This window comes from Myotis yumanensis, unplaced genomic scaffold (genome assembly GCF_028538775.1).
Source record: "Myotis yumanensis isolate MYYU_CA2020_CCGP unplaced genomic scaffold, mMyoYum1.0.hap1 SCAF_17, whole genome shotgun sequence".
NCBI classification, from domain to species: Eukaryota; Metazoa; Chordata; class Mammalia; order Chiroptera; family Vespertilionidae; genus Myotis; species Myotis yumanensis.
This window is the reverse complement of record NW_027223768.1, coordinates 5,472,217-5,497,504: the sequence shown is the minus strand read 5'-3', so window position 1 is coordinate 5,497,504 and position 25,288 is coordinate 5,472,217. Positions and strand designations below refer to the sequence as shown.

General features: G+C 62.3%; 3 protein-coding genes across 4 annotated transcripts; 1 reads left to right on the top strand and 2 right to left on the bottom strand.

Annotated features, from left to right (window-relative positions):
* The first annotated feature begins 95 nt into the window (after positions 1–95).
* Positions 96–5,263, top strand: AMIGO1 (adhesion molecule with Ig like domain 1). Its single transcript, XM_070396307.1, has 2 exons — positions 96–369; positions 733–5,263. The coding sequence occupies exon 2, from the start codon at positions 798–800 to the stop codon at positions 2,256–2,258; it is 1,461 nt and encodes a 486-aa protein (XP_070252408.1). The 5' UTR covers positions 96–369; positions 733–797; the 3' UTR covers positions 2,259–5,263.
* Positions 5,264–11,497: 6,234 nt separating this feature from the next.
* On the bottom strand, positions 11,498–14,397 carry CYB561D1 (cytochrome b561 family member D1). 2 transcript variants are annotated; one of them, XM_070395707.1, is made up of 3 exons: positions 14,182–14,397; positions 13,609–13,646; positions 11,498–13,034 (listed from the first exon to the last, which is right to left on the bottom strand). In XM_070395707.1, the coding sequence occupies exons 1-3, from the start codon at positions 14,327–14,329 to the stop codon at positions 12,531–12,533; spliced, it is 690 nt and encodes a 229-aa protein (XP_070251808.1). In that variant the 5' UTR covers positions 14,330–14,397; the 3' UTR covers positions 11,498–12,530. The 2 variants fall into 2 exon arrangements, with proteins under 2 accessions (XP_070251808.1, XP_070251809.1); XM_070395708.1 differs by lacking the exon at positions 14,182–14,397 and adding an exon at positions 14,015–14,049.
* Positions 14,398–15,401: 1,004 nt separating this feature from the next.
* On the bottom strand, positions 15,402–24,395 carry ATXN7L2 (ataxin 7 like 2). Its single transcript, XM_070396739.1, has 11 exons — positions 24,133–24,395; positions 22,202–22,267; positions 21,765–21,869; positions 21,161–21,371; positions 20,581–20,867; positions 19,927–20,009; positions 19,308–19,561; positions 18,296–18,494; positions 18,031–18,152; positions 16,767–17,562; positions 15,402–15,781 (listed from the first exon to the last, which is right to left on the bottom strand). Exons 1-11 carry the CDS (start codon positions 24,257–24,259, stop codon positions 15,767–15,769), a joined length of 2,265 nt encoding a protein of 754 aa, XP_070252840.1. The 5' UTR covers positions 24,260–24,395; the 3' UTR covers positions 15,402–15,766.
* Positions 24,396–25,288: the final 893 nt, after the last annotated feature.

Genomic DNA, 25,288 nt, shown 5'->3' with positions numbered 1-25,288 from the left:
CCCCGCCCCCCCGCGCGCGCGCGTACCAGGCTCCGGCGGCCACGGGCGCGCGCGCGGTGCTCGCTGCCCCCACGCCGCTCCTGCGCTCGGATCGCGGCGCCTCGGGCTCCCCGCGCCGCTCCCCGCCGGACCGCGCACCCGCCGGCGGCGGCCGGGGTCGGTGGGCTCCCGCGGGCGCAGCGGGGCGGGCGGAGGCGCCGGGGGAGGAGCGCCGCGGAGCTCGCCGCGTCCCGGGGAGGCGATGTCGCCGGGCGCGGGCCCCTGCGTCAGGCGGGCGCCGCGACAGGCCGGCCGGTGAGGCGCCGCCGGGGGAGGCCGCGACGGAGCGCCCGGACCCGCCATGGGCTGAGACACGTCCTCGCCGAGCAGGTGCAGTGACCAGAGGTCCCGGAGGGGGGAGCCCGCCCCACAGGCCCGGGACTCAACCCCGGAGCGACGCCCCTACCGAGCCGGTGCCCTGTTGACCTTCCCCCTCGCCTCCCCCGCCTGCACCCCGGCCCGGGCAGCCTCTGCAACAAACAGCACCGCCTGAGGTCTCCTGCCACCGGCCCAGCAGCCCGTGTCCACCTCTGTCCCTGCATTTTGAGCCCCTGCCTGCAGCCGGGGAGCTGCCGGGCATCTCTTCCTTTGACTTCTAGTCCAATGGGGGGGTGGGGGGAGCGGGTCCTTCCCTCCATTGGTCCATCCTCTCTCCCTCCAGCCTGGACTGAAAGACCCTTCTTGTCCCTCCAGAACATGCCGGGGTGACTCCCTCCCAGACCTTCCTGGTGGCCTTCCTCGCCCTCCCCGGTGACACTATGCAACCCCCGCGTGACCTGCGCGGCCTCTGGCTCCTGCCGCTGCCCTGGTTCCTGCTCCTCGGTGAGGTGGCCAGAGCCGGCCGGCCGGGGTTCAGCTGCCCCGCCGCCTGCCTGTGCGCCAGCAACATCCTCAGCTGCTCCAAGCAGCAGCTGCCCAACGTGCCCCACGCCCTGCCCAGCTACACCGCCCAGCTGGACCTCAGCCACAACAACCTGAGCCGCCTGCGGGCCGAGTGGACCCCCACGCGCCTTCCCCACCTGCACTCCCTGCTGCTGAGCCACAACCACCTGCACTTCATCTCCTCCGAGGCCTTCTCCCCGGTCCCCAACCTGCGCTACCTGGACCTCTCCTCCAACCAGCTGCGGACGCTGGAGGAGGCGCTGTTCAGCGAGCTGCAGGCCTTGGAGGTGCTGCTTCTGTACAACAACCGCATCGGGCCGGTGGACCGCTCGGCCTTCGAGGACATGGCCCAGCTGCAGAAGCTCTACCTGAGCCAGAACCTCATCTCCCGCTTCCCGCTGGAGCTGGTCCGGCTCCCCAAGCTGACGCTGCTGGACCTCTCCGCCAACAGGCTGAAGACCCTGCCGGTGTCCGACCTGCAGAAGCTGCCCGCGTGGGTCAAGAACGGGCTGTACCTGCACAACAACCCCTTGCTCTGCACCTGCGAGCTCTACCAGCTCTTCGCCCACTGGCAGCGCCGGCAGCTGAGCCCCGTGGTGGACTTCCAGGAGGACCTGCACTGCCTGAGCGCCAAGAAGCCGCACAGCGTCTTCAGCCTCAACTGCAGCGAGTACAAGGAGCGGGCCTGGGAGGCCCACCTGGGGGACACCTTGACCATCCATTGTGACACCAAGCAGCAGGGGATGACCAAGATGTGGGTGACCCCCAGCCACGAACGGGTGCTCGACGAGGCGGCCAACAGCACCGTGAGGGTGTTTGAGGACGGCAGCCTTCACTTCCAGAGCGTGCAGGTCGAGGACGGGGGCGTGTACACCTGCTTCGCCGTGGGGGAGGCTTTCAACGAGACCCTGTCGGTGGAGTTGAAGGTGCACAACTTCACCTTGCACGGACACCACGACACCCTCAACACCGCCTACACCACCCTGGTGGGCTGTATCCTCAGCGTGGTCCTGGTCCTCATCTACCTGTACCTCACCCCGTGCCGCTGCTGGTGCCGGGGGGTCGAGAAGCCTGCCAGCCACCAAGGAGACAGCCTCAGCTCCTCTATGCTCAGCACCACACCCAACCACGACCCCATGGCCGGCGGGGACAAGGAGGAGGATTTTGACCGGCGGGTAGCCTTCCTGGAACCTGCTGGGCCTGGGCAGGATCAGAATGGCAAGCTCAAGCCAGGCAACACCCTGCCGGTGCCCGAGGCCACAGGCAAGGGGCAGCGGAGGATGTCAGACCCGGAGTCGGTCAGCTCGGTCTTCTCTGACACGCCCATTGTGGTGTGAGCAGGATGGGGTGGTGGGGAGGTTCTGCCCCAGGAGAGGTAACGCGCCCCTGAAGGATTGGAGGGGATGGAAGAGGGGGCTGGCTGCCCAAGGGCGTGGGTTCCCCCTGACCTCGAGAGAATTGGTCATGGGTACAACAGAAGCCAAGGCCCCCACCAGGGTGTGGCCGCCATGATTTTCAGATCTGGATCTATCAGTCCTCAGGCCAATGCTGCACCCTCCCCAGAGCCCGGGCATTCGTCAAGGCGGTGAAGGAGGAGGGGCGTGTCCGGGTTGGGTGGGAGTGAGGAAGGGGTGGGGGGAAGAGCCGATTCCCTAACTTGTCCGAGGTCATCCCTCGCTCCTTAAGAGAAACTCATTTGGGGGGAATCTTTTTCTCTCTCTCTGCCCACCCACACCTGTGAGGTTGGGTGTGTTAGGGGAGCTTCCGCAGGAGCCAATGGAGACGCTGTAGTGTCGCCTCTGGCCAGGAAGTCACACTCCGTGACCAGGGGGAAATTGGAAACGTTTGGGAGAATGAGTCAGGAAAAGGCTGAGACCTCAATCAATAGCTCTCCCCAAGCTCTGAGACTTCCCCAATGCCTTCGTTTCTCCCAAGGAGCCTGGCTTGCTGCCCGTCAGAGATGGCGGCGAGGGGAGGTGTGGTGTCTGTGCCCTGTCCTGGGACCAGTGGCGCAGAGGGGTCCTCCCGAGAGCATAGGTGCAGCACAAAACCAGGAGCACGAGTCTGGGGTCTCGAACTCCAGGTTGGCTCGTTTGGTTCCTGCACCTGCCTGTCAGGCCAGGGTGGGGGCTGCTGAAGGCAGAGCTTTTATGGCTGGGTGCCTGCCAGGGACGCGGCCAGGTCACACGGGATGGGGAGGTGCCGCCACCTCTTAGGTAGCATCCCGCTGGTCCCACCTGACTCTGTGATGCCGTCTCCTCATCGGCTCCAGTGGGACTCTGTAGTTCCCCAGGATGCTGCTCTGCGGAGGGTAGAGTCCTGGGACGCCTGGCCCCAGCTGGGTGAGCTGGGCAGGGGTCGCGGGGGGACCAGGTGTGTATCTCCTGTGTCGCCAGGGCTGCCTTGCTCCTCAGATCGCGCCCCTGCTGCAAAGCCACGCGTGGGATTCCGTAGCTGATGGGTTGGAATTTGGAGGTCTTTGCCCCAGAATGGCAGTTTGGAGTGTGGCTTCGAGTTCTGTGTCTCCACGAGGTTCCAGGCGGTCTCGTAACGGAGATAGTGATGGGACAGTCCGTGGCACTGAAGTGTCAGGAGGGGAGCTTTCAGAGGTCTGTGCAGTCGGGGTGGGCAGGCCAGGAACCTAAGACCGGCCGGCATTCCATTCCATCTGCGGCTCAGAGCGCTCTGGGACGCTCTGGGATGGAGGTGGCCACTCCCCCAGGAGAGGGCTGCTCTGAGCTTGGTCAAGGGCATGAGCAGGGCGGAGGTGAGAATGTCCCGACGTTGTTCTGTCGCAGTCTGTCCCCTCTCTCTCCCCAGCTTCCCTGCCCAGTGTTCGTTCTCCAGATCTCCGACCTCCTTAGGTTCCAAGAGGTGTCGTTTGCCTGTGGGTGAGGCTGCTTGCAAGGAGGGACTGCCCCGCCGCCTGTGAAGATTGGGGACGGGGACGGGGAGGTCAGGGCTGCTGGTCATCCTTTCTCAGTGCCCAGTTTTGTCGAGAGGTGCAGCATCTCCCTCAAGTACTTGCATGCTCGTAGGTACGCATGCTCCTAGTCCGCATGCACGCAGCACCCTGCCTACCATCGGGACCGCGGTCCTTCAGTCCCCACTAAGCGTCTCCGAATGGTCCGCCTACGTGCACCACGCCACGCACACCATTCTCTGCCCCGTAGGAGACAGTGATCCCGCCAGGCTCCCCAGATAAACTCTTGTCCTTTAAATTCTGGACTCTGAAGCATCACCCACATCTCCATGGCACCCAGGAACTTCTCCGCAAGGCCTGGAGTTAGGAGAGGACCTTGGGAGAAGGGGTGATGAGGGGATGGCCAGGTCTTCAGACCCTCAGAAACCTCCCATGGACGGAAGGCAGTAGATGACACGGAAGTGCACAGCTAGGTCAAGGGAGAACCCAGGGGACACTGCAGGGGACCAAGTTGCTCTTCTGCTCTTAACTGCCCCAGTAAGATGGGCCAGGAGGGCCAGGTTGTCCGATTAGGTTCTGGAACCTGTGGGGAGTTTGTTACTGGGGCTGGAGGAACCAGGGCTCCCTGCTTGCTTCCCGGGGAGCCTGGGGATCTCACCTCCACGCTGCAGCCACCCCTCCAGGAGCCGCCTAGGGCGCTGACAGCCTTCAGTGAGCTGAGCGTAGAATGAAGCAGGCCTTCTGGGGCCTGCTAGCGAGTTCCTGAGGACAAGGTGGGCCTCAGAAGTCCTGCCCAAGTTGGGGAACAGGAAAAGGCCCGCAGCTGTACGTCTCCCTGCTCTGCCCCCTGGTTGGAGAGGCTGGGAGGTGTGCTTGGCCCTCCACTCAAAGCTGCAGGATTAGCCTCTCCCATGGTTTCCGCTGATGGAGCCCCAGGTTGCTGTCTCTGGGGACCGAGGACTCAGCATATGGAAGCTCCCTAAACCCTGGGGAGGAAGCTGCCAGGTCTGGTTCTAAGAACAGGCCAAGAGGTCACCCCTCCACCCCCACCCCCATAAACCAGGCACAGCTCCCCAGAAGCAGGGGTCCCTGGAGACAGTACGACAGGGCTCTACAGTCTGTCTGTTTGTGTGTAGCCTTTTTTTTTTTTTTTTGGTTGTATTTATGGGGCTCCTAGGAAGGGGCCCGGAGAAGGTGCATCCCAGCTGGGGAGGGCAGGGCCGACGGATTCATTTTTCTGTGTGTTCTTACCTCTACTTCCTCGTAGCCCTGCTGGCGAAGCAAGCTGGCTTCCCACGTCCAGGCCCCCGTCTCCCCCTCCCCGCACCGTGTATACCCAGGCTGGCAAACCTCGGAGCCTCTGGGCTCTGACAACTAGACAACCATCATTAAACCTGGCTTGAGTCTCTGTTCGGCGTAGTCCGTGACTGGTTCGTTTCTCCTTTCAGCCTGTGGGGAGGGTGTGGCCTGTGCAGGGAGAGGATAGTTGAGGGCTGGGTAAGGGCACTGGGAGCATCCACATCCAGGCACCGACACAGACCAGGGGTCAGCAGGGCCCTGTAAGGAGCCAGAGTGCGCGGGGCTTTGCAGGCCACACAGTCTCCGTGACAACTACTCGGCCGAGCCGCGCAGCAGGAAGTCGCGTGAATGAACGAATGCGTGTGAAGAAAGTTCCAGACTTTCTTCATGGACATTGAAATGTGGAGTTCATGTAACTTTCACATGTCTGTTGAGTTTCTACAACCATTTATTTACTTACTTTTTTATTCACTTATTTATGTTCATCCTTATCCACGGATGTTTTTTCTATTGATTTTTAGAGAGAGTGGAGGGGAAAGGAGAGGGAGGAACAGAGAGAGTGAACGAGACACATGGATTGGTTGCCTCCCTCACTCGTCCCCACCGGGGCCAGGGATGGAGCCTACAGCTGAGGTACGTGCCCTTGACCGGAATCGAACCTGAGACCCTTCAGTCCGTGGGCCGACACTCTAATCACTGAGCCTAACCGGCTAGGCTTCAACGATATAAAAGTGTAAAAACTCCTATTAGCTCACAGACCCTTCCAGACCAGGCAGCGGGTGTGGGCCAGCAGACCATAACTTACATAGATTCTCAGAAGAAATGTCACAGGTGCCTTAGCCGGAGAGCTCAGAGATTCCGCTGTGCAGGGGGGACCTGCGGATAGAGAAGGCGGCCCGGATCCCTGGGGCGGAGGCTGGCCTCCCTGCAGAGCTCGGTTAAAGTCTCGCACACGCCTTCGAAAGGCACGATGGGAAACGCTTGGACTGGGTTGAAAGAATTGGTGGGGCAGCTCACTGTCAGGCTGTTTTGTTACTGGTGCATCGCCACGTTGTGAATGGCGACCACCTAGTTTGGGTAAAGGTCTGCTCGGCTGCTGGGCGGGTTAATAATCCTGGACAGTTCGCGTGTACTCACTCGGCCCTCCCCACGTCCTCGGTACAGACTGAGCCCAGCAGAGAGGGGACCGGGTTCTACTGAACTCTGACCTGCGCATCCTGTGGCCACTCTCTCGGCACTTCTGGGAGGGGCCTGTCATGCCCGATTCCAGAGGGGAGAGGAGATGGTGGAAGGAAAAAGGAAAGGAAAGAGAATCCGATTGGAAAAACGATCCGCTTTCTTCCGTGGGTAAAATCTTGACCAGAGGGCAGCCCTCCTCTGCCTGGAGTTTCCTTGTCTTGTTCTCTCAGGGAGGAGCCAGCCCAGTGAGGGATGGAGACACCACAGCCACGCCCACCGGCAGCCCGCGGAGTGACAGCTGGTGTCAGAGCCTCCCTCCCCGCCCCAGTCTACTTGTGTCAGCATTTTTCATCGCAGCTTTGCTATGGCCGAATTTGGTCAAGAGGATGAAGCTGGTAGAGAACAGGGGGGGGGGGGGGCAGGGGGGAAACCCTCTCTTTTTTGGCTTGTGCCCAGCCCTGTCTCTGAGCCTGAAAAGTTTTTTTGTTTATGTGGTTTTTTAAAATATATATTTTTATTGATTTTTATAGAGGAAGGGAGAGGGAGAGAGATAGAAACATCAATGATGAGAGAGAATCATGGATCGGCTGCCTCCTGCACACCCGACACTGGTAATCGAGCCCGAAACCCGGGCTTGTGCCCTAACCAGGAATCAAAACCGTGACCTCCTGGTTTGTAGGTCGACACTCAACCACTGAGCCACGCCGGCCGGGCCTGAGAAGTTTTGATGCTCCTTCCTCCATCATCCCACGAAAGTCCATGGCTGCGTCTCCTCCGCCTCCCCAGCCACGAGCTTCTGGCCAAGACGTGCCAGTCTGTCTGCCGCACCTGCAGCCCTTCCCCCAGCTCCGATCAGGTGGCACCTCAAGGGAGTGGACGAGGCTAAGGTGACAGCCTCGCCTCTCGTGTCCTGATTTCTCAGCTCCTTCCCTTGTCCGCAGTTGTGGTTCTTGGATGGCTTGTCTTATCTCCCAGGAAACCGATGGCGAGGCTTCACTTCCCCACCCACACTGCAGAGAAGGCTCGGCCCGTGCAGGAGGCCGGGCAGGGTGTGTGTGTCGGGGCTGGGGGGGGGGGTGGGGCTTTTCTGGTCTGGCTGCGGTGCCTGCTGGATTGAAAGGAGGCAAAAGCAGCTGCCACATAGCCCCTCCCTTCATTGGGCTTATACATGGTCAGGTGGATGATATCAAGTGATCAAGATACTTAGACCTGCCCGAGGCCTTCCAGCCGAGTGCCTGTCCCAGACCGGAGTGTGGGCCCGTGCCAGAGGGGTCAGTCCTCAGCAAGCCAGGCCACGGAGCCCTGCAGGGGCGTCCGGACGCCCCACAGCGCTGGCGCACGGAAGGTCAGAGTCAGTGACCCCAGAGTTAGGGCGGAGTGTTTGCATGCGGGTTGGGGGCATCGTATCTGAATGGAACTTGGTGCTGCTTTTCCCCGCCTCCCTGCCCCTCACCTGCCGGCAGCGTTGGCTCTAGGTGTGGGTCTGAGCAGAAGGCCAGTGGTTGACTAGCTGAGCCTTGCACAGAACAGAGAGATGCTCTCCCCGCGTTCTGGGTACAGACTGAGCCCACCAGAGGCGGGACTGGACTCTCAACTCCTGATTCTACTGGGGAAGAATCAGGCAGGCCGCTGACTGGAGGTGACGTGTGTGCTGTAAGCGGAGCCGGGTGCTGGAGGCGGTTCACTTCAAACCACCCCCAGGGCGGCCCCGGGGCCCTGTCCTCCTGTCGGTCAGCTCCGTCCTCCTGCCTGTGCTGGGGGCAGTTGGGGAGGCCATGCCCACAGAGCCGACTGTGTCCCACTCCCCAGTCCCGGGTAGAAAACAACTCATAAAAGGCTCTGCGTGGCTGTCGTTCCTGCCTCTGTCCTCTGTCCGCTGCACGCAGGCTGCAGGCTGTGCTCAGGCGAATGGAATGGGAAGTATCCTTCCCCGAATTTAACATTTAAACAGAACTGCTTTCTGGGGCGAGTGTGTGTTAATTCCAATGGAAGTGCTTCGAGGAGGAGGGGACTGTGACTCCAAGTGTTTGAAACAAGAAGCCTGTGGACAGCCAGGGCCATGTCTGCAGCCCCGTGTCTCCAGCACCTGGCCTGGGGGGTTGGGGGGGGGATGGAGGATGGGGGCAGTGCGGTGTCTATTGCAGCTCCTCCCTCCCACCCTGGCTTGTCTGCTCGGGTCCCCTCGGAAGAGCTGAAGTGGCAGGAGAGAGACCACCCAGCTCCGGACCCGGCTGGACCGGGGAAACCGACTCCCGGTTCCCATCAGAGCCCTGACTGGAAACCAGCAGGCGGGGCAGGGCCGGTGCTGAGTCACAGCCGCAGCGCTCCTGGCAGGAGCTGACCTCGCATCCAGGAGACGTCTGTGTTCTCTCACGGTGGCCGGCGTGACAGCCCTTCGGAGACGGGGCCCTAAGTGCCATTACCCTGTTTACTGCCTCCCTCAACGCAGCAGAGCCCGAGCCAGGCAGTGAGAGGGGGCAGGACCAGCCGGAGAAGCCCCACCTGTTCACACACGTTTAATGCTCTGAACCTTCCAGGGTCTCTTGCCCTCACTCCATCCCTGGGAGGTGGGTCGCCGAGTAAGTGATTGGCACAGGCCACACCCGTGTGAGGAGGAAACCAGGACGGCAGGCGCGCTCGTCGCTGGCCAGCCCACCGCCCACCTCAGACCCACACACTCTGCCAACCAGACGCAGGCAGTGGGAGCCTGCAGGGGCCACGGGAGGGGCTGAGGCCGGGGGGTCAGGGCCAGGTACACAGAGGGAAGGGCAGGAGGACTAGCCGGTCAGGGTCAGCAGCCGCCAACACCACTGGCTGCCAGCGTCAGCGGGGCCCGCACGTGTCCCCTGCATCTTGACCTTCATCAGGTGAAAAGCCTTACTAGTTACTCAGAGGACCCTGGGGGCCACTGCCCGAGGGCTCCCTCCTACTTGGGGACACACCGTGGTGACACCCCGCAGGCCAGGAAGAGGGGAAGGTGCGGACTGGCTGCCGCAGCCTCGGTCTTGGAGGTCTGGAGCTGAACGCCCCGGTTCAGCTAATGATTACTATTAGCTCCGAACAGACCCTGGCCCGGCCGCCAGCTGGCTCTCCCACGGGGAGGTTGGAAAACAAGAGGCAGGCGCGCTCTGCAGCCCTGCACGGGGGTGGGAGGGTGGGGACGAGGAGGAAGGAGGGACCGGCCAGGGTCCGGGCGTGGGGCGGGTAGTCTGCCCCGTGAGGGGGTGGGGAGAGCGGAGGCCAGGCCGAGCTGGCAAGAGATACCAGCCCATCTTTGATGCAGCTGCAGACCCAAGAAGGCGAGGCTGGTAGGCTTCCCCAGGCACGGAGCTCCTGCCATTCAAAGGCACCCCTCACTCCCCCTCCCATGTGGGGCTCCAGGGAAGGGGAGCTCCCGGAAAAGATGGGGGCTGGGGGCACCTGAACCCCGAATGGTAATCCTATTACCACCTGGATCTGGATAAAAAACCTCCTCTATTTCTAATGTCCTCAAAGTTGAGCTTGAAATAATCATATTTGGAATTAGGACTTAGTGAGCCTGATATGCAAATTTGTGCAAATGACATGCTTTTTTTTTTTTAAGTTGAGCACCCTGACTTTTTTTTTTAAAGGGTAAACAGGCTGACTACTAGCAGCTTTCCTTAGTCAGGGGCCAAGGACAAAAGGACAGCCCTGTGTTTCTCCCCCGAGGTCGCTGCCTCTTCACCGAGGTGCCCCGCTAATACCCCAGATGGAAGGCACGGGAGGTGGGGGCCGAGCGCGTGGGGAGGAGGCATATGCAGCCAGCAGCCGCCGAGATCCCGCTGGAGGACGGGCACCCTGGCACCGAGGGCGAATGGTTGTCCCGCTTCTGCCCAGGATGTAAGGGCAGGTGGTGAAGGAGGGAGAAATGCAGGCGGGGGGGGGGGGTAGGGAGGCCCCCCACAATCTGGCCAGCAGGGAACAAAGGCTCCTCCTGGCGACCTACTCCCTACACTGCTGTCCCACCCGCCAAGCAGACCACCTGTGCCTCCTCTGCCTCTGCCCCTGCCCTCCTGGCCGCCCAGTCAGAGAGGCGACAGCTGCGGCCCCTTCTTCTTGCAGAACATAAACAGCTCCCCCCTTCCTCCCGGGGCTGGGAATAGACATCAGCTGGCACGGCCCACGCAAACTGCCGGCTGTCAGCGGCCTGCCCACCCGCCCACCCGCCCCTGAACCACCTGGGAGGAGGCAACACCTCAGGCAGGCGCTGGCTTTCCTTTCCGGCCGGGCTCAGGCGAAGCTGGGAGCCGTACCGGCCCTCCCCCCACTGCAGACAGGGCAAGACTCCCAGCACCAGCACGGGCTGTGTCGGATGGAGAGGCGATCAGTGACCCCACGTGCTCAAGGTCCACACAGCTCCTGGGAGAGGCCATGTGACCAGGAGGCGCCCAGGGAGTCCCCTCGGGGATGCCTCTGCCCGTGTAGTCCTGTCCCTGTGCTGTGGAGTCATCCCAACTCCGTGCTTCTGAGCCACCAGAGAGGAGGTCTTGAATCTTCGAAAGACCTGGGACACCCCAATGCTGCCACCTAGGAACACCTCCCCTGGTCCCGGGACCCGGAGCTCCAGCTCCCATCCCCCAGGCCTCCCAGAGCCCCACGAGCTGTGACCACCTGCTCAACGCCAGCTCTCCTGGGTCAGCCGCATGCACTCCTTGCCAGCATCTATGGGGATCCCCTCTCCCTAACTGAGCCGGATGGACCACAGTGAGCCGGCCTGGCACCCCGTGCGTCGCTGAGGGCAGTCTGGGGAAGTGCTTTCGATGTGGAACAAGGAGGGGGCTCTGCAGGGAAGAGGGCCTGGCCCTCCTGTGTCAGCTGCACCGCACTCAGCCCTGCTGCTGGGCCAAAGGGCTGGCGAGAGACGACAGAGAGGTAAACGTGGGTGACGAGGAAGAGGGGCCTTTCCGAGGTCACAGAGCCTGGCCCCGCTGCCTGGGCTCCTATTTTGTTCTAGAAGCTTCGGGACAGCTGCACAGAGCTATGTGCTAAGGCAAGAAGCTGAGCCCAAGGAGGGCAAAACACAGGGTGCCCAGGACGACTTGGCCACCGAGGCTGGACGTCAGGGGAGGAGCACAGTCCTGCCCTCAGCACTCGAGCCCGAGGGAGCAAGCAGCCAGCAGGAGCCCCAGGTTTGGGTAAACCAGTGCCCTCCACTCACCCACAGCTCTGTAAAGTTTATTTTTGTTTTTGGTAATCTTCACCCGAGGATAGTTTTCCATTGATTTTTAGAGAGAGTGGAAGGGAGGGGGAGAGACACAGAGAGAGAAACGTCGATGTGAGAGAGACACATTGACTGGTTGCTTCCCGCACGTGCCCTGCCCAGGGTTGGGGATCGAGCCTGCAACTGAGGTATGTGCCCTTGACTGGAATCGAACCCGGGACCCTTGAGTCCGCAGGTGGATGCTCTATCCACTGAGCCACACCGGCCAGGGCTCTCCCATGGCTTTAAAGTGACTTTAGTGCCTTTGCTGTGTTGGAGTTCAGGAGATCCTCACCTGGCCCCCTTCCCTCCACAGTGCCTGACCCCTCGTGCCCTGGTCTGGGGCCAAATCAGCATAGATTCCCGACAGGCCACGAGGACAGATCTGTCCCTCCAGAGTGGTCAGGGGACAATGGGTGTAAGAATCACATCCTGAGTCTTCTAAGTGGTCCAGCCCCGGTCCAGAGCTGGAGGGTGTGCAGTGAGGTCAGCCTCACAGACACTGGATGTTAGAGGTCATTTAGAAACGCTCCTCACACAGACAAAGAAGCCGAGCTCCTGAGACATGCGACGTGCGTCAGGTCACACAATAGAGCCTACGAGGACCATAACTATGAACAAGACCCTGGGCTCTGTCTACCACACCAAGTGCTTTCTCAAGAGTGACTCCAAGAGCCACGGCTGCCTTTCATAACTGCAGGAACCCAACCCTCCATCAGGCATGCAGCCAAGAAATGGCGGCACCACCATCACCACCAGGACCCAGCCCTTCTGTCTCCCGTCCAGAGTGGAGGCTCAGGACCCAGCTCCCCATCACCTTTTACTTGCACCCAGTACGTTTCCCCATTTCAGTCCACGGAGTCACCCGTCAACCCAGCTAAGAGTATAAAAACCCTACCACTTCGGGAGTGGAGCCCTTGAAGGTCACCAAACAGACCACTGAAGTCCAAGGCCAGGGTGCCAGCTAGAGTCAGAGTTTGGAGGGAGTCATATTTCCGTTTTCTTCCTCGGCAAGTAGGAGCTGGAGATCTGGTGCATGATCACCAGGGCTGGGTAGAGGGGCAGCGCCAGGCACAGGTACCAGGCCGCGCCTTTGATCTGGGCCTGGAACCACACCGAGTACAGGCCCAGGACCACCGTCACGGTGGCCATCAGGTAGACCACCAGGCCACACGTCAGATGGTAGAGCTTGAGGCGAGCCACCCTGGAGACCCTGGCTGCCCGGGGGAAGAGCAGGCAGAGCCCACACAGTGCCTGGCCCCCCGTGGCCAGCAGCGTCAGCGCCCCCACCCAGCTGTGCCAGGAGGCCAGGTGGGGCAGCTCGCTGCGGGTCCTGCTGGCGATGATGAAGCCCAGGCCCAGGGCTGCGCAGAGGAGGGCCAGGCTCTGCCCCACCCAGTGCAGTTGGATCCGGGCCGTTCGGGAGCAGAAGGAGAACAGGGAGTGCTCAGGCGAGAAGAGGAGGATGGCCTCGGCCATGCAGACGCAGAACTGCGAACGAGAGAGGGCCAGTGAGCCTGACGGCCAGCTGGGCGTCTGAGAAAAGGGAGGTGCCCTCCTACTTATATCCAAACAAGGACACGGGGTGGGGGCTAAAGAACCCCACCAGGACCTCCTGCCCCACAGGCCCACATGGCTGGGCACAATGGGGAGTCTACACTTGAGCGGAAGTCGCTTGTCATTCAGGCTGACATGCAAAGTCCACGATCCCCCCCCCACCTCCCCAACCTGCCCTCAGACAGACTCCCATTTCTTGGCCAATGGAAACAACAAATGTTAAAAACGTCCTCCCCAACTTTGGGGGAGGAGTGGCTGGATATTGCCCCGCCCACTTCCTCCTCCCAGGCCCTAGTGCAGAAATGCCTTCCATGCCCTCCCACCCCCACTGACTACCTGGCACAGCCCAGCCCTCCCTGTCCCCCGCCGGTCTCAAAGGCGGCAGGGAAAGCTGGAGGCGGCCTGCTCCCCACCCCGGAGCCTTAGCAAGGCTGGGCCTTCTGGAGCCTGGATGTTCCCCTAGGGACAGAGCCACACCAATCAGCCGCATACAGAAGCCCAAACTCACCGCCAAGGCCATGAATACAGGGTGCCAGGAGAAAAGACCTGAGAACCAAAGAGAACAGACTGACGCTGGGCACCATTGTTTCTACCCTGAGGCTGGCTGGAGCCCAAAGAATCTGCCTACGGGGGCAGGTCAGTGTACTGTCCCAACCCTGACCAGGAATCAGGGCAAAGTGGAGCAGCCAAGGTTAGGGTGAGCAACCACGAGGCCAAGCCCACACCAGGGCAGCCTGCTTCCCCTCGGGCACCTCGCAGCTGTCAGCCCAGTGCCCCCCCCCCCGTCCCCCCCCCCCCGCCCCCCCCCCCCCGACTGGACCGCAGCCTCCCTCCCTGCACCCTCCGCGAAGGGGAACTAAGGAGTTCGCTCCCGTCGTCTGCCTCCCCCGCCCGGGACCCAGAGCCCTGCCTACCCCGCACCGGCCCATCCCTCCACAAGGGTCCCCACTCCGTGTCCGGGGCGGGGGCTCCCACGCGCAGCCCCTCCAGCCCCTCCAGCCCCTCGGCCCCGCCTCCTCCTGCCCTGGCCCCGCCCCCTCCTGGCCCCTCGGCCCCGCCCCGCCCCGCCCCGCCCACTCACTGGTTCCCGGCCGGGACAGCACAGTCAGAAAAATGGTGAAGCCCAAAGCCAGCAGGTGCGCCAAGATCCCGCTGCCTCTCCGCAGCCAGCGGGTCAGTCTCGGCTCCCTCGCTGGAGCGGGAACCAGACCCAACTCCAGGCTCTGCATGGCCGGACCGGACCGGCGCGCACTCCCGGCCGCCCGAGCGCGTCTTCCGGGTTCGCGATTGCCCGGCGCCGCGGCCGCGGGAGGCTCCGCCCCGGACGCCCGGCGGTGCGGCGGGTGCGCCCACAGCGCCCTCTGGGGGACGGGGGGAAGCGAGCCGCCCGGGAGAGCCCAAGGGCGCCGGGCACTGGACAGCTCCTGGGCCGCTGTTTGCTACGCCAACCGCACAGGACCTTGGTCTACAAGGGCTTATGTCTCGGGCAGCGGCGGAAATCACATGTTCGACAACTGATTTCACCCAAACCCCAAGTCACAAGTTGGCGACACTGAACCAAGACACTGGAACCAGTAAATGCTGGCATTCCCTGGCTGCCCACTGTCTCCATCCATCCTCCTTCTGTCATGTTCAGGGAATAAGATCCCTTCCTGCCTGAAGGCGGAGGAGAGGAAAAGGAAAGGACGAGGGGGAAAACCGTGCCCTGCGCCCAAGTGAACTCAGGCTTGAGGACCAACAGTCTGACTGACGATGCTCTATCTGCACAATCACTGTCCCCAACGAGACAAATGGAGGAACTAGGGCACTCCCAGCCCCAGCCGCCTCCACACCATCTGCTCAGCCCCAGGGGAGCCAGGCGATCCTAAGGGACCAGGGCCTCCCACACCACGGGAGTCCTGTGATCACATCACTCCCCTTCCTGCCTCCCCAAAAGGTTTGGTTCAGCTATACCCTTTCCTTGAGGGCAAACCCAATGGCCAGGGAGAGGCCAAAACAGGCAGGGACATTCTGAGACGTTACCAACTCGATTCAAGCTCCCGCAGTGGTGAAGATGAGCTGCTAGTTAGAGGCAGGAACAGCTGAAGAAATGAAGCAGTAATTCGGAGGCGCGATGGAGGCCCAGGCTTGCAGAAAGATCATGAAAGGGCCACAGGCTGACCCCCACAGACCCTCGGGGCAAAGACCCAAGAGCAGAACCAGAGGTGTGGCTCCCCTTCCTGTCAAGCTCCCTTCCCAATAGGACTGGTGTGAGCTCTGGGGTCAAGATTCTGGGGAGCCCTGCTCGCTCAAAGCCATGCCTCCTCACCCTGCCTGGAAAGAAGACTCCCAGTGACACACACCCCGGCCATTTCCACTGTCTCAGGGGACAGAGAGAGGAAGGCTGGAGGCTGGTTCTCCATCAGCTCAGCCTCCTGGGTATGGCTGGGGACAGTAAGGACACTCATTTTGTTATAGATTTTCCCCTTCCTTTTCTAGGTTTCTGTTTTTATATTTTTCTTAGCAGCAACAGAACAGGGAGACAGTCTTGAGGTATTTTAAAGAGGTTTTTTTTTTTTTCTTAAAAAAAATAATATAAAGTTATAAAAAGCGGCAGCAGCCTGGGGCCCGGATCTGGAGGGGAGGAGGTGCTGGCGGCTCCATCGCAGTGGGCAGGCACTTTCTCGTTAATGGGCTTTTGACTGCAGGGAGACAAGAGGCGAGAGACAGGGTCAGCTGGGGGCCTGCAGTCCTCCTGCTCGGCCGGCCGACTGTGTGGAGCACAGAGCTAAGGCCTGACTTCCCCCCGCTGGCCTGGTGGGGAAAGCTGGGCCAGGAGGAGGCTGAGCGCCAGCCCACAGGGCGGGCCCGGAGAACAGCCACGCCCACGTGTGTGCCATACACACTTGGGCTGTGGGCAGATGTCACACTCACCACTCACACACAGGTACGAGGTGTTGGCATGCATCTGGCCCATGCCTAACCCAGGAAAGCACCCCCTTCCCATGCCAGTAACTCCCTACTGGCTGAGAACCTGTGGACAGATCCATGCTATGCCCGGACTCCATCAACAGAGAGAAAAAAAAAAAAAAAGCTGGCTGCTGGCTTTCCCAGAAACCCTGGAAAACTTGCCTGGCACCTGAAAACCTGGAAGTGGGGGTGTGTGCAAGGTGCCATGCACGCCTGTGTGGACCTTGAGCTTTGTCCCTGCCCCTCCATGCTGATGCCCAGGGGCCAAAAGCAATGAGCAAGATGGGCCCAGGCACCCTGCTGGGCAGCGGTTAGGCCACAGCTCCAGGCTCACGCTCAACCCACGCCCAGACCTTTATCAGAGCTCATGGAGACACGCTTCCTTTCGTTCAGGGGCAGAGGTAGCTGCAGTGCTCAAGGCCACAGCCAAGTCAGAGTGGCCTCTGATGACAGCACGAGTGGGTGTGGGGGGGGGGAGGCAAAGGCAGCATCTCCTTTGCCTGAGGGAGCGGGCGGAGACAGTGAAAGGCTCATGAAGCAAAAGCCGGGGTCACCTAGCAGTGAGCTGGCCCACCTCTCCCTGGCGATGGCCCCCTCTCCTCCCCTCCCTGCGCCAACACTCACTCAGCACCTGTCTGCGTCAGTTCCCACCGAGCGCTCCACCCTCACCCTGCTGCCCCTTCGCTGCCCGTGCTCTGCGGGGAGCTGGGCGGGTACCTTCAGTGCAGAACACTTCTCCTCGAAGGCCAGGGCGGGCCCGGGCTTCTTGCGGCGCACGGAGCAGGCCGCGTCGGCGGGGGGGCCCGCCGGGCAGTGCTTGGCCTTCACTGGCCGGCAGTACGTGGCCAGGTTTTTCCGCTTCTTGGCCGCCTCCTCCTCGGAGAGGCAGGTGCTCGGCAGGGCCTTGGCTGGGTGGCCGGCCGCTCCCTGGCTGTCCAGCTGAGAAGCCTTGACTGGTGTGGGCGGCTGATGAGGGGAACCCCGACAGTCCGGGGGCCCTGCCCGCTTCACTCTCGGCCCCACCGTCCCGTTGAGCCCCACGCCCAGCGCGGTTTTAGTCTTGGCCGAGAGGCCCCGGCAGCCGGAGGGTTTGCCTTTGCCCGGGGGCTCCAGGATGCAGGTCCGTTTGAAAGTCATGGGGCCAGGGGACAACTTTCGCTTCCGGGAAGGCGCCTCCACTTCGGCCCCGTCCTTGCCTTTGGACGACTTGCTGGCCTTGGAAGGCGGGAGCTTGCTGAAGGACGGCGAGGGCGTGTTGGCAGGCAGTGGCGAGGTGATGGCCTGGCTCCCGCCCATGCACTCCGCCTGGCTGCAGGCGGCTGCCACACTGGGGGAACCGGCAGGGTAGCTGGGGGCCAGGCTGTCCTTGGTGGGGGGCGTGGAAGCTGGGCAAGCAGGTCTGGGGGATGGGCCCGGAAGGTGGGGGCAGCTGCCCATAGAGGCTGGGCTCGGGGGAGCAGGGAGTGGGGAGCTGGCAAGGTGGGATGGAGGCTCCGCTGCCGGTGGGATCTTCCTGCAGCAGAAAGAGAGCGCCACGGTCAGGTCAAGCAAACAAGAGGGCCTCTCCACCAACATACACCAGCCTCTGCCCCACCTAGAAATGGCCCAGAGCCCTGGCAGTGCTGCCATCTGCTGGGAGACGCTGGAACTGAGGGTTAGAGAGAAGGCACAGGGACAGACAGGCAGGAATGAGCCAGAATAGAGACCCATTAAGAACATCCTTTTAAATGTTGGAGCAGCCCCTAATCCTAGTTTCCTAAAAGGTGCTGGAAGTATGGGTAAGAGTGCGTCACTCCCGGACCCCCATTCATGCCCTGCGGTAGCCCAGCTCCGGGCTGCCCCGAACCCCCACCCCTTTCCTGTAGCCGGGGTCTTCCTGGCCAGCAGCCAAGCCACACCCCTGGGTCCATGTGAAGAGTGAGGGCTGCGGAGGCCCACGTACGCCTGGGGCCTGGGGATGTTCTGAGCCCAGGAAACTCACTTCCACATGTGTGAGCTGAGGTGCCTTTCCAGCATGGAGCTCAGCGCCGAGCAGAAGCGGTCCAGCCTGCGGCTGAACACGTAGCACCCTGGACTCACTAGCCGGCTCCCAAAGGTGCAGAACTGGAGACGGAGGGAAGGCATGGGGTCAGTGGGCCTGAGATGCAGGGCGGGCACCTACCTGCACACAGGATCTGACCCCCCTGCACACCGTGGGCAGGGAGGGCCGGGCCACCCCCACCCGGGTCCCCGCCCCAGGTCCTTACCGCCTGTGGCCTGGGGGGCCGGGTGGCATAATGGCAGTCAGGGGGGAGGTGGAGGTCATCAGATGTCCCCTCCTCCTCACTCTCCTCGCTGGAGGCCTGGGCCCCACCCCGGGGCAGGGGGAAGGGGAACAGGCCTGGGTCCCCATCACCACCACAGGGGCCTTCATCATCCAACTCACTCTCAGAGGAGGCCCGGGACCTGGAAGGGCCAAAGGGGATGTGAGGGCGCTGGGACAGCCGTGGGTCAGGGTGGGGGTATCCCTGAACCCGCCCAGCTCAAAAAGCAGGGCAGACACCCTGCTGAGCCATCAGACAAAGAGGAAGGGAGGAGAGGAAGGGAGGGAACAACAGAGCTCACAGGGTGAGAGGCAGAGATCAGGGAATTCTCTCCCCAGCCCTTCACTTCCCAGGCCCTGCCTCCTTGGGGGAAATTGCTCCAGATTCGCCTCCTCCAGAAAATCTTCTGAGTTTAACTGCACCCAGCTCTGGTCAGCCCCGTCAATTCTCTCAACCCCCTTCTCGCATCACACATTCCTGGGAGCCTGTCTGGGAGCTGAGCCTGTGTCTCGTGTCTGCCCGTGTTACAGGCAGAGAGGCGTGTGTGTCTCCTTCCGCAAGGCAGGCTCTCCCCAGGGTCCAGCGCAGCCTCTGCACACGAAGGGGCCAGCGAATGAATACACAGTAGGACCGCCTCACCCAGGACCCTGACCCTTTCAGCTCCCTGACCCTTTCGGCTCCCCAGTGCCGAGTGTTGGCCTGTCGCAAGCAGCTGGGAAACCGCTCTCATCCTGGGTGTTGGAACTGGCACACCAGAGGCTGGGGCACCGTGGTCAGCTTGGTTAGAAACAGGGAGTCACCCACTCCCGCACCCACCAGGGCCCCAGGTCTCCCCCCACACTTGGGGCGGAATGAGTAGCATCTTCCAGCGAGCTCCCTGGGCCTGTCTCCAGGGGTCCCTGATGGCTTGGGGCCGAGTGTCCCCAGGTGAGATGCGGCTGGATCCTGGACGTACCTGGGCAGCGCACAGTAGGGATAGGTCTGCTTGGCACGAGCAGAGAAGATGCTGCTGGGAGCGACCGCCGCTGCCACAACCGGGGCTGAGGAGGGGGGCTCCTGGGAGGGGCGCTCAGGAGCCGGCTCCTTGCGCCCTGGGCTCTTCTCCTTCGGGGACTCCCCTTTGCGGGAGTTGGCCTTCAGCTCTGCCACCAGCACGTCGAAGTCCTTAGCCCGGCCCTGGACCTCCCGGCGCTGGTGCACCGAGTGGATCTAGAACACAGCAGGATGGAGGGGTGGGGAGGGGGTGTGAGCTGAGCAGGGGTGAGGGGCAGCGGTGTGCTCTGGCCTGGGCAAGCAGAGAGAGAGGGGATGTGAGTGTGTTTGCGGGGGTGTCTGTGTGTCTTTGTTTCACTCCCCCACAGGACCAGAACCCTCCTCGGAATCGGGGGATCTGGGAGCCACCCCTGGCCTGCTGCCCCCACTCCAGGCCCACTGCGGGCAGCCTCCCCTCCCCCTGCCCAGCCCTGGAGCTGGATCTTGGAGAACAGCTCCATTCCTCTCCCGGCCCAGGGCCCAGGTCTGTGCCGTCCTCCCTCCCTGTGTGGGGGTGGGGGGGTGGGGGGAGGGGGGGTTACCTTGCAGGTCAGCAGGCGGGTGCAGATCTTTTTGGTCTCTGGGTTTATTACCCCACACTGCCTGTTGAGGTCGCACTCCTTCCCTGTGGGGAGAGCGGTTCCAGTGAGTCTCAAGGGCATTTCCAGGGGGGCCTCAGGAGGCGGGAGGCCAGCTGGGCCTCAGGCGAAGAGCCCCCTGCCCCTCAGTGCAAGGTGGCAGCGTCTGGAGAAACATCTCCACACCAGCAGCTCTCTGCTGCCCAAGACCCCGCCCGGCCCCGTCCACAGCCCAGGCACTCCGTATGGGGACTCCAAGCCCCAAACAGGGCAACACATATCAAAACACACAGGCAGCCACAGACATCTGGGTGCCAGGGGTCCGGGTGTGGGAGGCGCCCGGGGAGACAAGGCAGTCAGCAGCCCAAGGCGAGGAAGAGTCATGTCCTCGGCGTGGGCACAGGCCCCTTTAGCCTTGGTTGGGAAACTGGCTGGAGGGAAGCTTCCCAGAGAGCAAGCAGGTCAAACGCGCCCACGTCAAGAGGTGAGCAGCGGCTCCGGCACCCTGGCCACCTGCGACGGTGGGCCCTCTCCTTTCTGCCCCTTCTCCATCAGGTCCAGGGACAGAGCACGAGTCCCCACTCTACCTTCCTGACCCCCCAAACCACGACTACTCACGGGCCATTTTCCGGTGGGCCTTAGGGGGCAGCCTGGCCCCACCAGGCTCCTTTTCAGGGGGGCTGCCGTCAGCCCGGTGACTGGGGCCCTCGCCGGGGGTTATCTTGATGCTCTCTCTGCCAGGAAGTTCCTTAGGAGGGGGCGCCATGGGGGGCTTCCCAGGGGAGTCCTTGGTGAGGCTGCCGGGCTGGCTGAGGAAGGCAGAGGGCGGGGCCACCCTGACTCCGGGGCCATCGGGCTTCGGGAGACCAGACATCTTCTCCAGATTCACCACAGGCACGAACAGGCTGCACATGGAGAGAGGGTGTGGACGGGGGCAGGGAGGCTGGGCCTGGGGCCTGGGCTCTAGCCCAGAGCCAAACACTTCCCAGCCCTGGAACTTGGGTGGGCTCCAGCAGGGATGCAGAACATGGGAGGGGGGACCCCTATTCCCCGGAGCACCCAGGAGGGGCTGCCTACGGAGCTGGCTGCCCCCTGCTGTGAACGGTGCCCATGGCCCCCCATCGCCCCCCGTTGCCCCATCTGGCAGCCCCTCCCCGGGCTGGGCCAGGGTCTCGGGGCGTCTCCAGCCTCTCCTTACCAGAGGTTGTCCTTCTGGCTCTTCTCGGGTGGTGGGTGGCCACGGCTCCGGGACCCCTGGCCCTTCTCCCTGGAGGAGGTTTTGGTGGAACCTGGGGCCCTACAAGCGGGGCCCTGCCCATTCACTACATGGCATTTCTGAGAGCTGGCAGGGGCTGGAGGTGGGGGTGGGGCCCGGGCGTAAAGCTTGCTGAGGGGCCCATGTCTTCTTTCTGTCACCAGGAGGTGGAGAGAGCAACGGAGGTGAGTAACCCACTGCCTCCTTCCCGACCTGCTCACCCTGCTCACAGACTCACACAGAGAATCTGGAGTTTAGATTTCTAACAGGCCTCCTTCCCCTCGGAACCTGAGCCTTCAGGACTCAAAATTCTAGGGCCCAGCTTCCCGGATCTCTTAGCTCTTCTCCCTACACTCCACTAGAAAGAACTGCTGGGAGTTTTGCTCAAACGCTAACCCCAACAACCTGCCTCGATCTATGCAGCCACCCCCAGGACCTCCCTATCCCCAAGGCCGCCCTCCCTCACACTCAGGCCTCCCAGCTGACCCCGTCCTGGGGGTTCCCTTCCACCCTCCCCGCCAGCGGCTCCGCCCCGGGGCTCCCTCACCGCAGTGCTTCTGGAAAGCTTGAGGCTTCACCACTTGGCTGCAGTGGTTACACACAACCAGATAGAAGTCGTCGTAGGCCGGGCAGTGCCCGAAGATGGACATGTCTGCAATGACAGAAGCCCTCATCACTGGGGCTGGGGACCCCAGGGCTTCCCTGTGAGATCGGGGAGCACTGCCCCTCCCTGTTGACATGACGGGCTTCCTGCTGGAGGTTCTCAGCTTCCAGAGTTCAATCGAAGCAGTCCCTAAGAATGTGGGCTTCCGGGTGAGTAGGCATGACCCCCTATGATTAGGATCTCCTAGAACAGGTGCCAGCAGCCAGGCGCATGAGCCGACTCAGACCTATCAGAGAGAGGATCCCAGACCTGCCGCCCCGCCCACCGAACAGCCACCTCCTGGGAGGTGGGGCAGAGGGGAAGGTGGTCCTGACTCCCACCTTCTTTAATGAGGGTCATGGCATCCAACTTCTTCGTGCTTTTGTTAGTCTCCTCCAGCTCAGCCCCTGGAGGAGAAAACACAGCTCAGAAGGACCACCTCCTTCCCAGAAGCCCCATCTATCTCCTACCCGCCCAGGGCCTGCAGCGGGGCAGTAGGAAGCCCACACTCCCTGACGAGATCCTGATGCTCAGCACCACTAGGGGAGCCTGCAGTGGCTCCTGCTTCCTCCACCTGCTACTTCTGGAAGGAACTGGTGCCGTTAGGAGGGATCCAGCCACCTTTCCTATAGCCTCCAAGGTGAGGTTCCGGGTCCCACGGCCAACTGCTTGCATGACTGTGAGTCAGTATCTTCCCCACTTAAATGGGAAATAGTCCTGAACATATTTTCCTGTAGATCCCCGGGTCCCTTCTTGAGATTTCTCAGATGGGTCCTTTCTGCTACTCCGGGGCATCCCTAACAGAAGCTCTCCCAGGTCCCCATCCCCACGAACTCAATCTTGTTCCACCTGGGTTACCATGGCATTGTCAAAGCTACACCCAGCTTCCCAGGTCCTGCACGGGTAGGATGGCCACAGTGCAGAGAAGCTGATGTCTTGGGGCCTCTGGCATCTTCCAAGTCCCCTTGGTCGGTAATGCGAGCCCCTTCCCTCTTTAGGGGGTTTTGGGCAAGGGTTGCCCTTGTACCTCTCACTTTCTGGGTGGATCTTAGTTGTGCAAAGCAGCTCCTGCCCCATCCCCCTACCTGACTCCTCTCCCCTCCTTCCTCTACGCCCCCTCCCTGTCCCTTGGAAAAAAAAAATCAATTCTGAGTCACCAAACCGGCTGATTCCATTTCCGGTTCTCAATGCACCCAGACCCTGACAATGGCCCCATCCTTGCCCACCCAGCACGGGGCAGTCCCAGTGGCCAGGGCTCCCGTGTAGGTCTGCTTCCGATGGCTACCGACAGATGTGCCCCTTTCGAGGTGGAGAAGACCGCTGACAGTCTTATATAATCTCCAGATATGAGGGGTGGTGGGTTAGGCATGTGGGAGACAGGGGCAGCCCCCACTTTCAAGTGGGTGAAAATGCAGGGCCGGACAGAACTGAGCAGGGAGTCGGGTCTCAGAGCAGAACAAGTGTCATCAGTGGCCGCACGGAGTGGCCCTCCTCCACCGCCTCTTCTTACTTGCAAACTTCTTCAGGGGCGTGATGCCTGCTGTCACCTCAAAGGCCACGAGGCCAGGTGCTCCCTGGGGCCCAGGACACAAAGATCAGGAGAAGGGGGCTGCCAGCGTGATCACCAAAGGCACCCAGGGGCCTGGAGAAGGTGGGGTTCAGGGAAGAGCGCCAAGAGGTAGGGCAAGAGGCCCAGAAAGGACGGTGGGTTGGAGGCATGGGTGGATGGACAGAAGGGAGGAAGGGAGGATGGATGGATGGATGGACGGGCGGACCGATGAACGAATGCGGAGAAGGCAGGGGTCCAGTAGCATCCCAGGCGGCAGGCAGAAGCGGAAAAGGAGCAGGAGGCGTGGGGCAGAAGGCGAAGGAACAAGGGGGATGGGGAGGAGGGCACGGAAGTGGGGTGCGTGGGAAACACGTGGAGAGGACTGTTGCAGATGGGGAAAGCCCGAGGCAGGTGCAGGAGGGGCGGGAGCTGGGGGGCAGCAAGCAAGAAGAAAGAGAAAAGCAAGCACATGTGGGGACAGGTATTGGGCACCGGCAGAGGCAGAGGCGGGCAGGGTGGGCTGCGGGCGCAGACCCGGCGCTAGGACCCGGAGGCGCGAAGGAGGGGGAGCGGGCGGGCACTAGGACCCGGTGGGTCCTTTGTTTGGGGGGCCGGGGAGCCGGACGGCGGCTCCCGTCGGCAGCTCCCCTCAGCTGGCGGGGACCCGAAGGGGGGAGGGGAGACAGGGATGGGGTCCCCGGACTCTAGGGGAGCTTCACTCACCGTCGGCCGCGGGCAGGTCGGCCCGTTCCACCCACGAGCTCCAGCTCTGTCCCGCGAAGTCATCGAGACTCGGCACCCGCCGCTCCAGAGCGGCCATTGCTGCCGCCGCGCGTTCACGCACCGCCATCACCGCCGCGGACGCGCGCCCGCCCGGCGCCGCCGCCGCGCGGCCCCCTCCCCCGCCCCGCCGCGGGCACGCCTCCCCCTCCCACCTCTCGGCTCCCTCTCTGCACAGGCGCAGCGCGGGCCGCCTGCCCCTCGCACTCACTCCCCCAGAGCCTTCTGGGAAATGTAGTCTTGCAGGAGGTGCTGCTGCCCACCGAGTTTGCATCGAGAGCTCCGAAATGCACAGTGATGGGGGGAAACGAGACGAAAGCCCCAGGACCTCCCCCCCTAACCCTGGTGCACACGTTCCTCCCGCTGCCGGCCCACTCTCTCAAGTTCACCGCACACGCGCCCCGGCCCCCCGAGCCGCGCCTCCGCCCGCGGGCTGGCGCCCCTGCTCGGGCTGGCGGCTGCGAAGCGACTTCGCTCCCCTGTAGATGGAACTGGGTAGGTGCAGGGAGGTGGGCGCTGTGAAGCAGAAGGGCAGGGGGAGGGAGTCTGCACGATGCGCTGAAGGACACAGGGGTTGGCGTGGGGGAGGGTCCTCGGCTCCCGCGTTGTGCCTCCCCGAAGGGAGCCCCGCTGCCCGGGTGCGGAGCGGAGGCTTGGATGGCGTTGCCCGGGTTTGAGGGGACCTAGCCGAGCTGACCGAGATCACCTGTCAGGATGACAGAAGGCTGTCTCGGAGCCAGAGCCAGCCCCGGAACTGGGTCTGCAGCATCTCTGCTGATCGACTCTCTCCTCCTGAGCACTGCGATCGATATCCTGGACTGCCTCTTCCCAAGCCCCGGCTGGACCCTGACTCCATCCATCACTTTGGCTTCTTTTCCTAATGAATATTTTGTCTGCTGGAGGGGCTGCTCCCAGAGCCTCGGCATAGGGAGATTTCTCATCAGATCTGTCATTTTCCTTGCTGAGACCTGGGAAAGACCTTAAGGATCCACCTCTTCCTTTTTCTCGGCGGATAACATTTCTTCCCACCCTCACACAATCAAGACACAAAAGCCCGCCCTTCCCCATCACATCAGAAGAAAGATACGCATTCTCTTAT

Excerpts from the sequence above, each read along its gene's own strand:
- AMIGO1 (XM_070396307.1), top strand. The coding sequence starts at position 798 with ATGCAACCCCCGCGTGACCTGCGCGGCCTCTGGCTCCTGCCGCTGCCC.
- CYB561D1 (XM_070395707.1), bottom strand. The coding sequence starts at position 14,329 with ATGCAGAGCCTGGAGTTGGGTCTGGTTCCCGCTCCAGCGAGGGAGCCG. Across the intron at positions 13,647-14,181 it reads GCTGTCCCGGCCGGGAACCA|GTCTTTTCTCCTGGCACCCT; the intron begins GTGAGTGGGCGG and ends TTTGGTTCTCAG. Across the intron at positions 13,035-13,608 it reads CTGTATTCATGGCCTTGGCG|TTCTGCGTCTGCATGGCCGA; the intron begins GTGAGTTTGGGC and ends TCTCGTTCGCAG.
- ATXN7L2 (XM_070396739.1), bottom strand. The coding sequence starts at position 24,259 with ATGGCGGTGCGTGAACGCGCGGCGGCAGCAATGGCCGCTCTGGAGCGG. Across the intron at positions 20,868-21,160 it reads AGCCAGAAGGACAACCTCTG|CCTGTTCGTGCCTGTGGTGA; the intron begins GTAAGGAGAGGC and ends CTCCATGTGCAG. Across the intron at positions 18,495-19,307 it reads CCCTACTGTGCGCTGCCCAG|GTCCCGGGCCTCCTCTGAGA; the intron begins GTACGTCCAGGA and ends TGGCCCTTCCAG.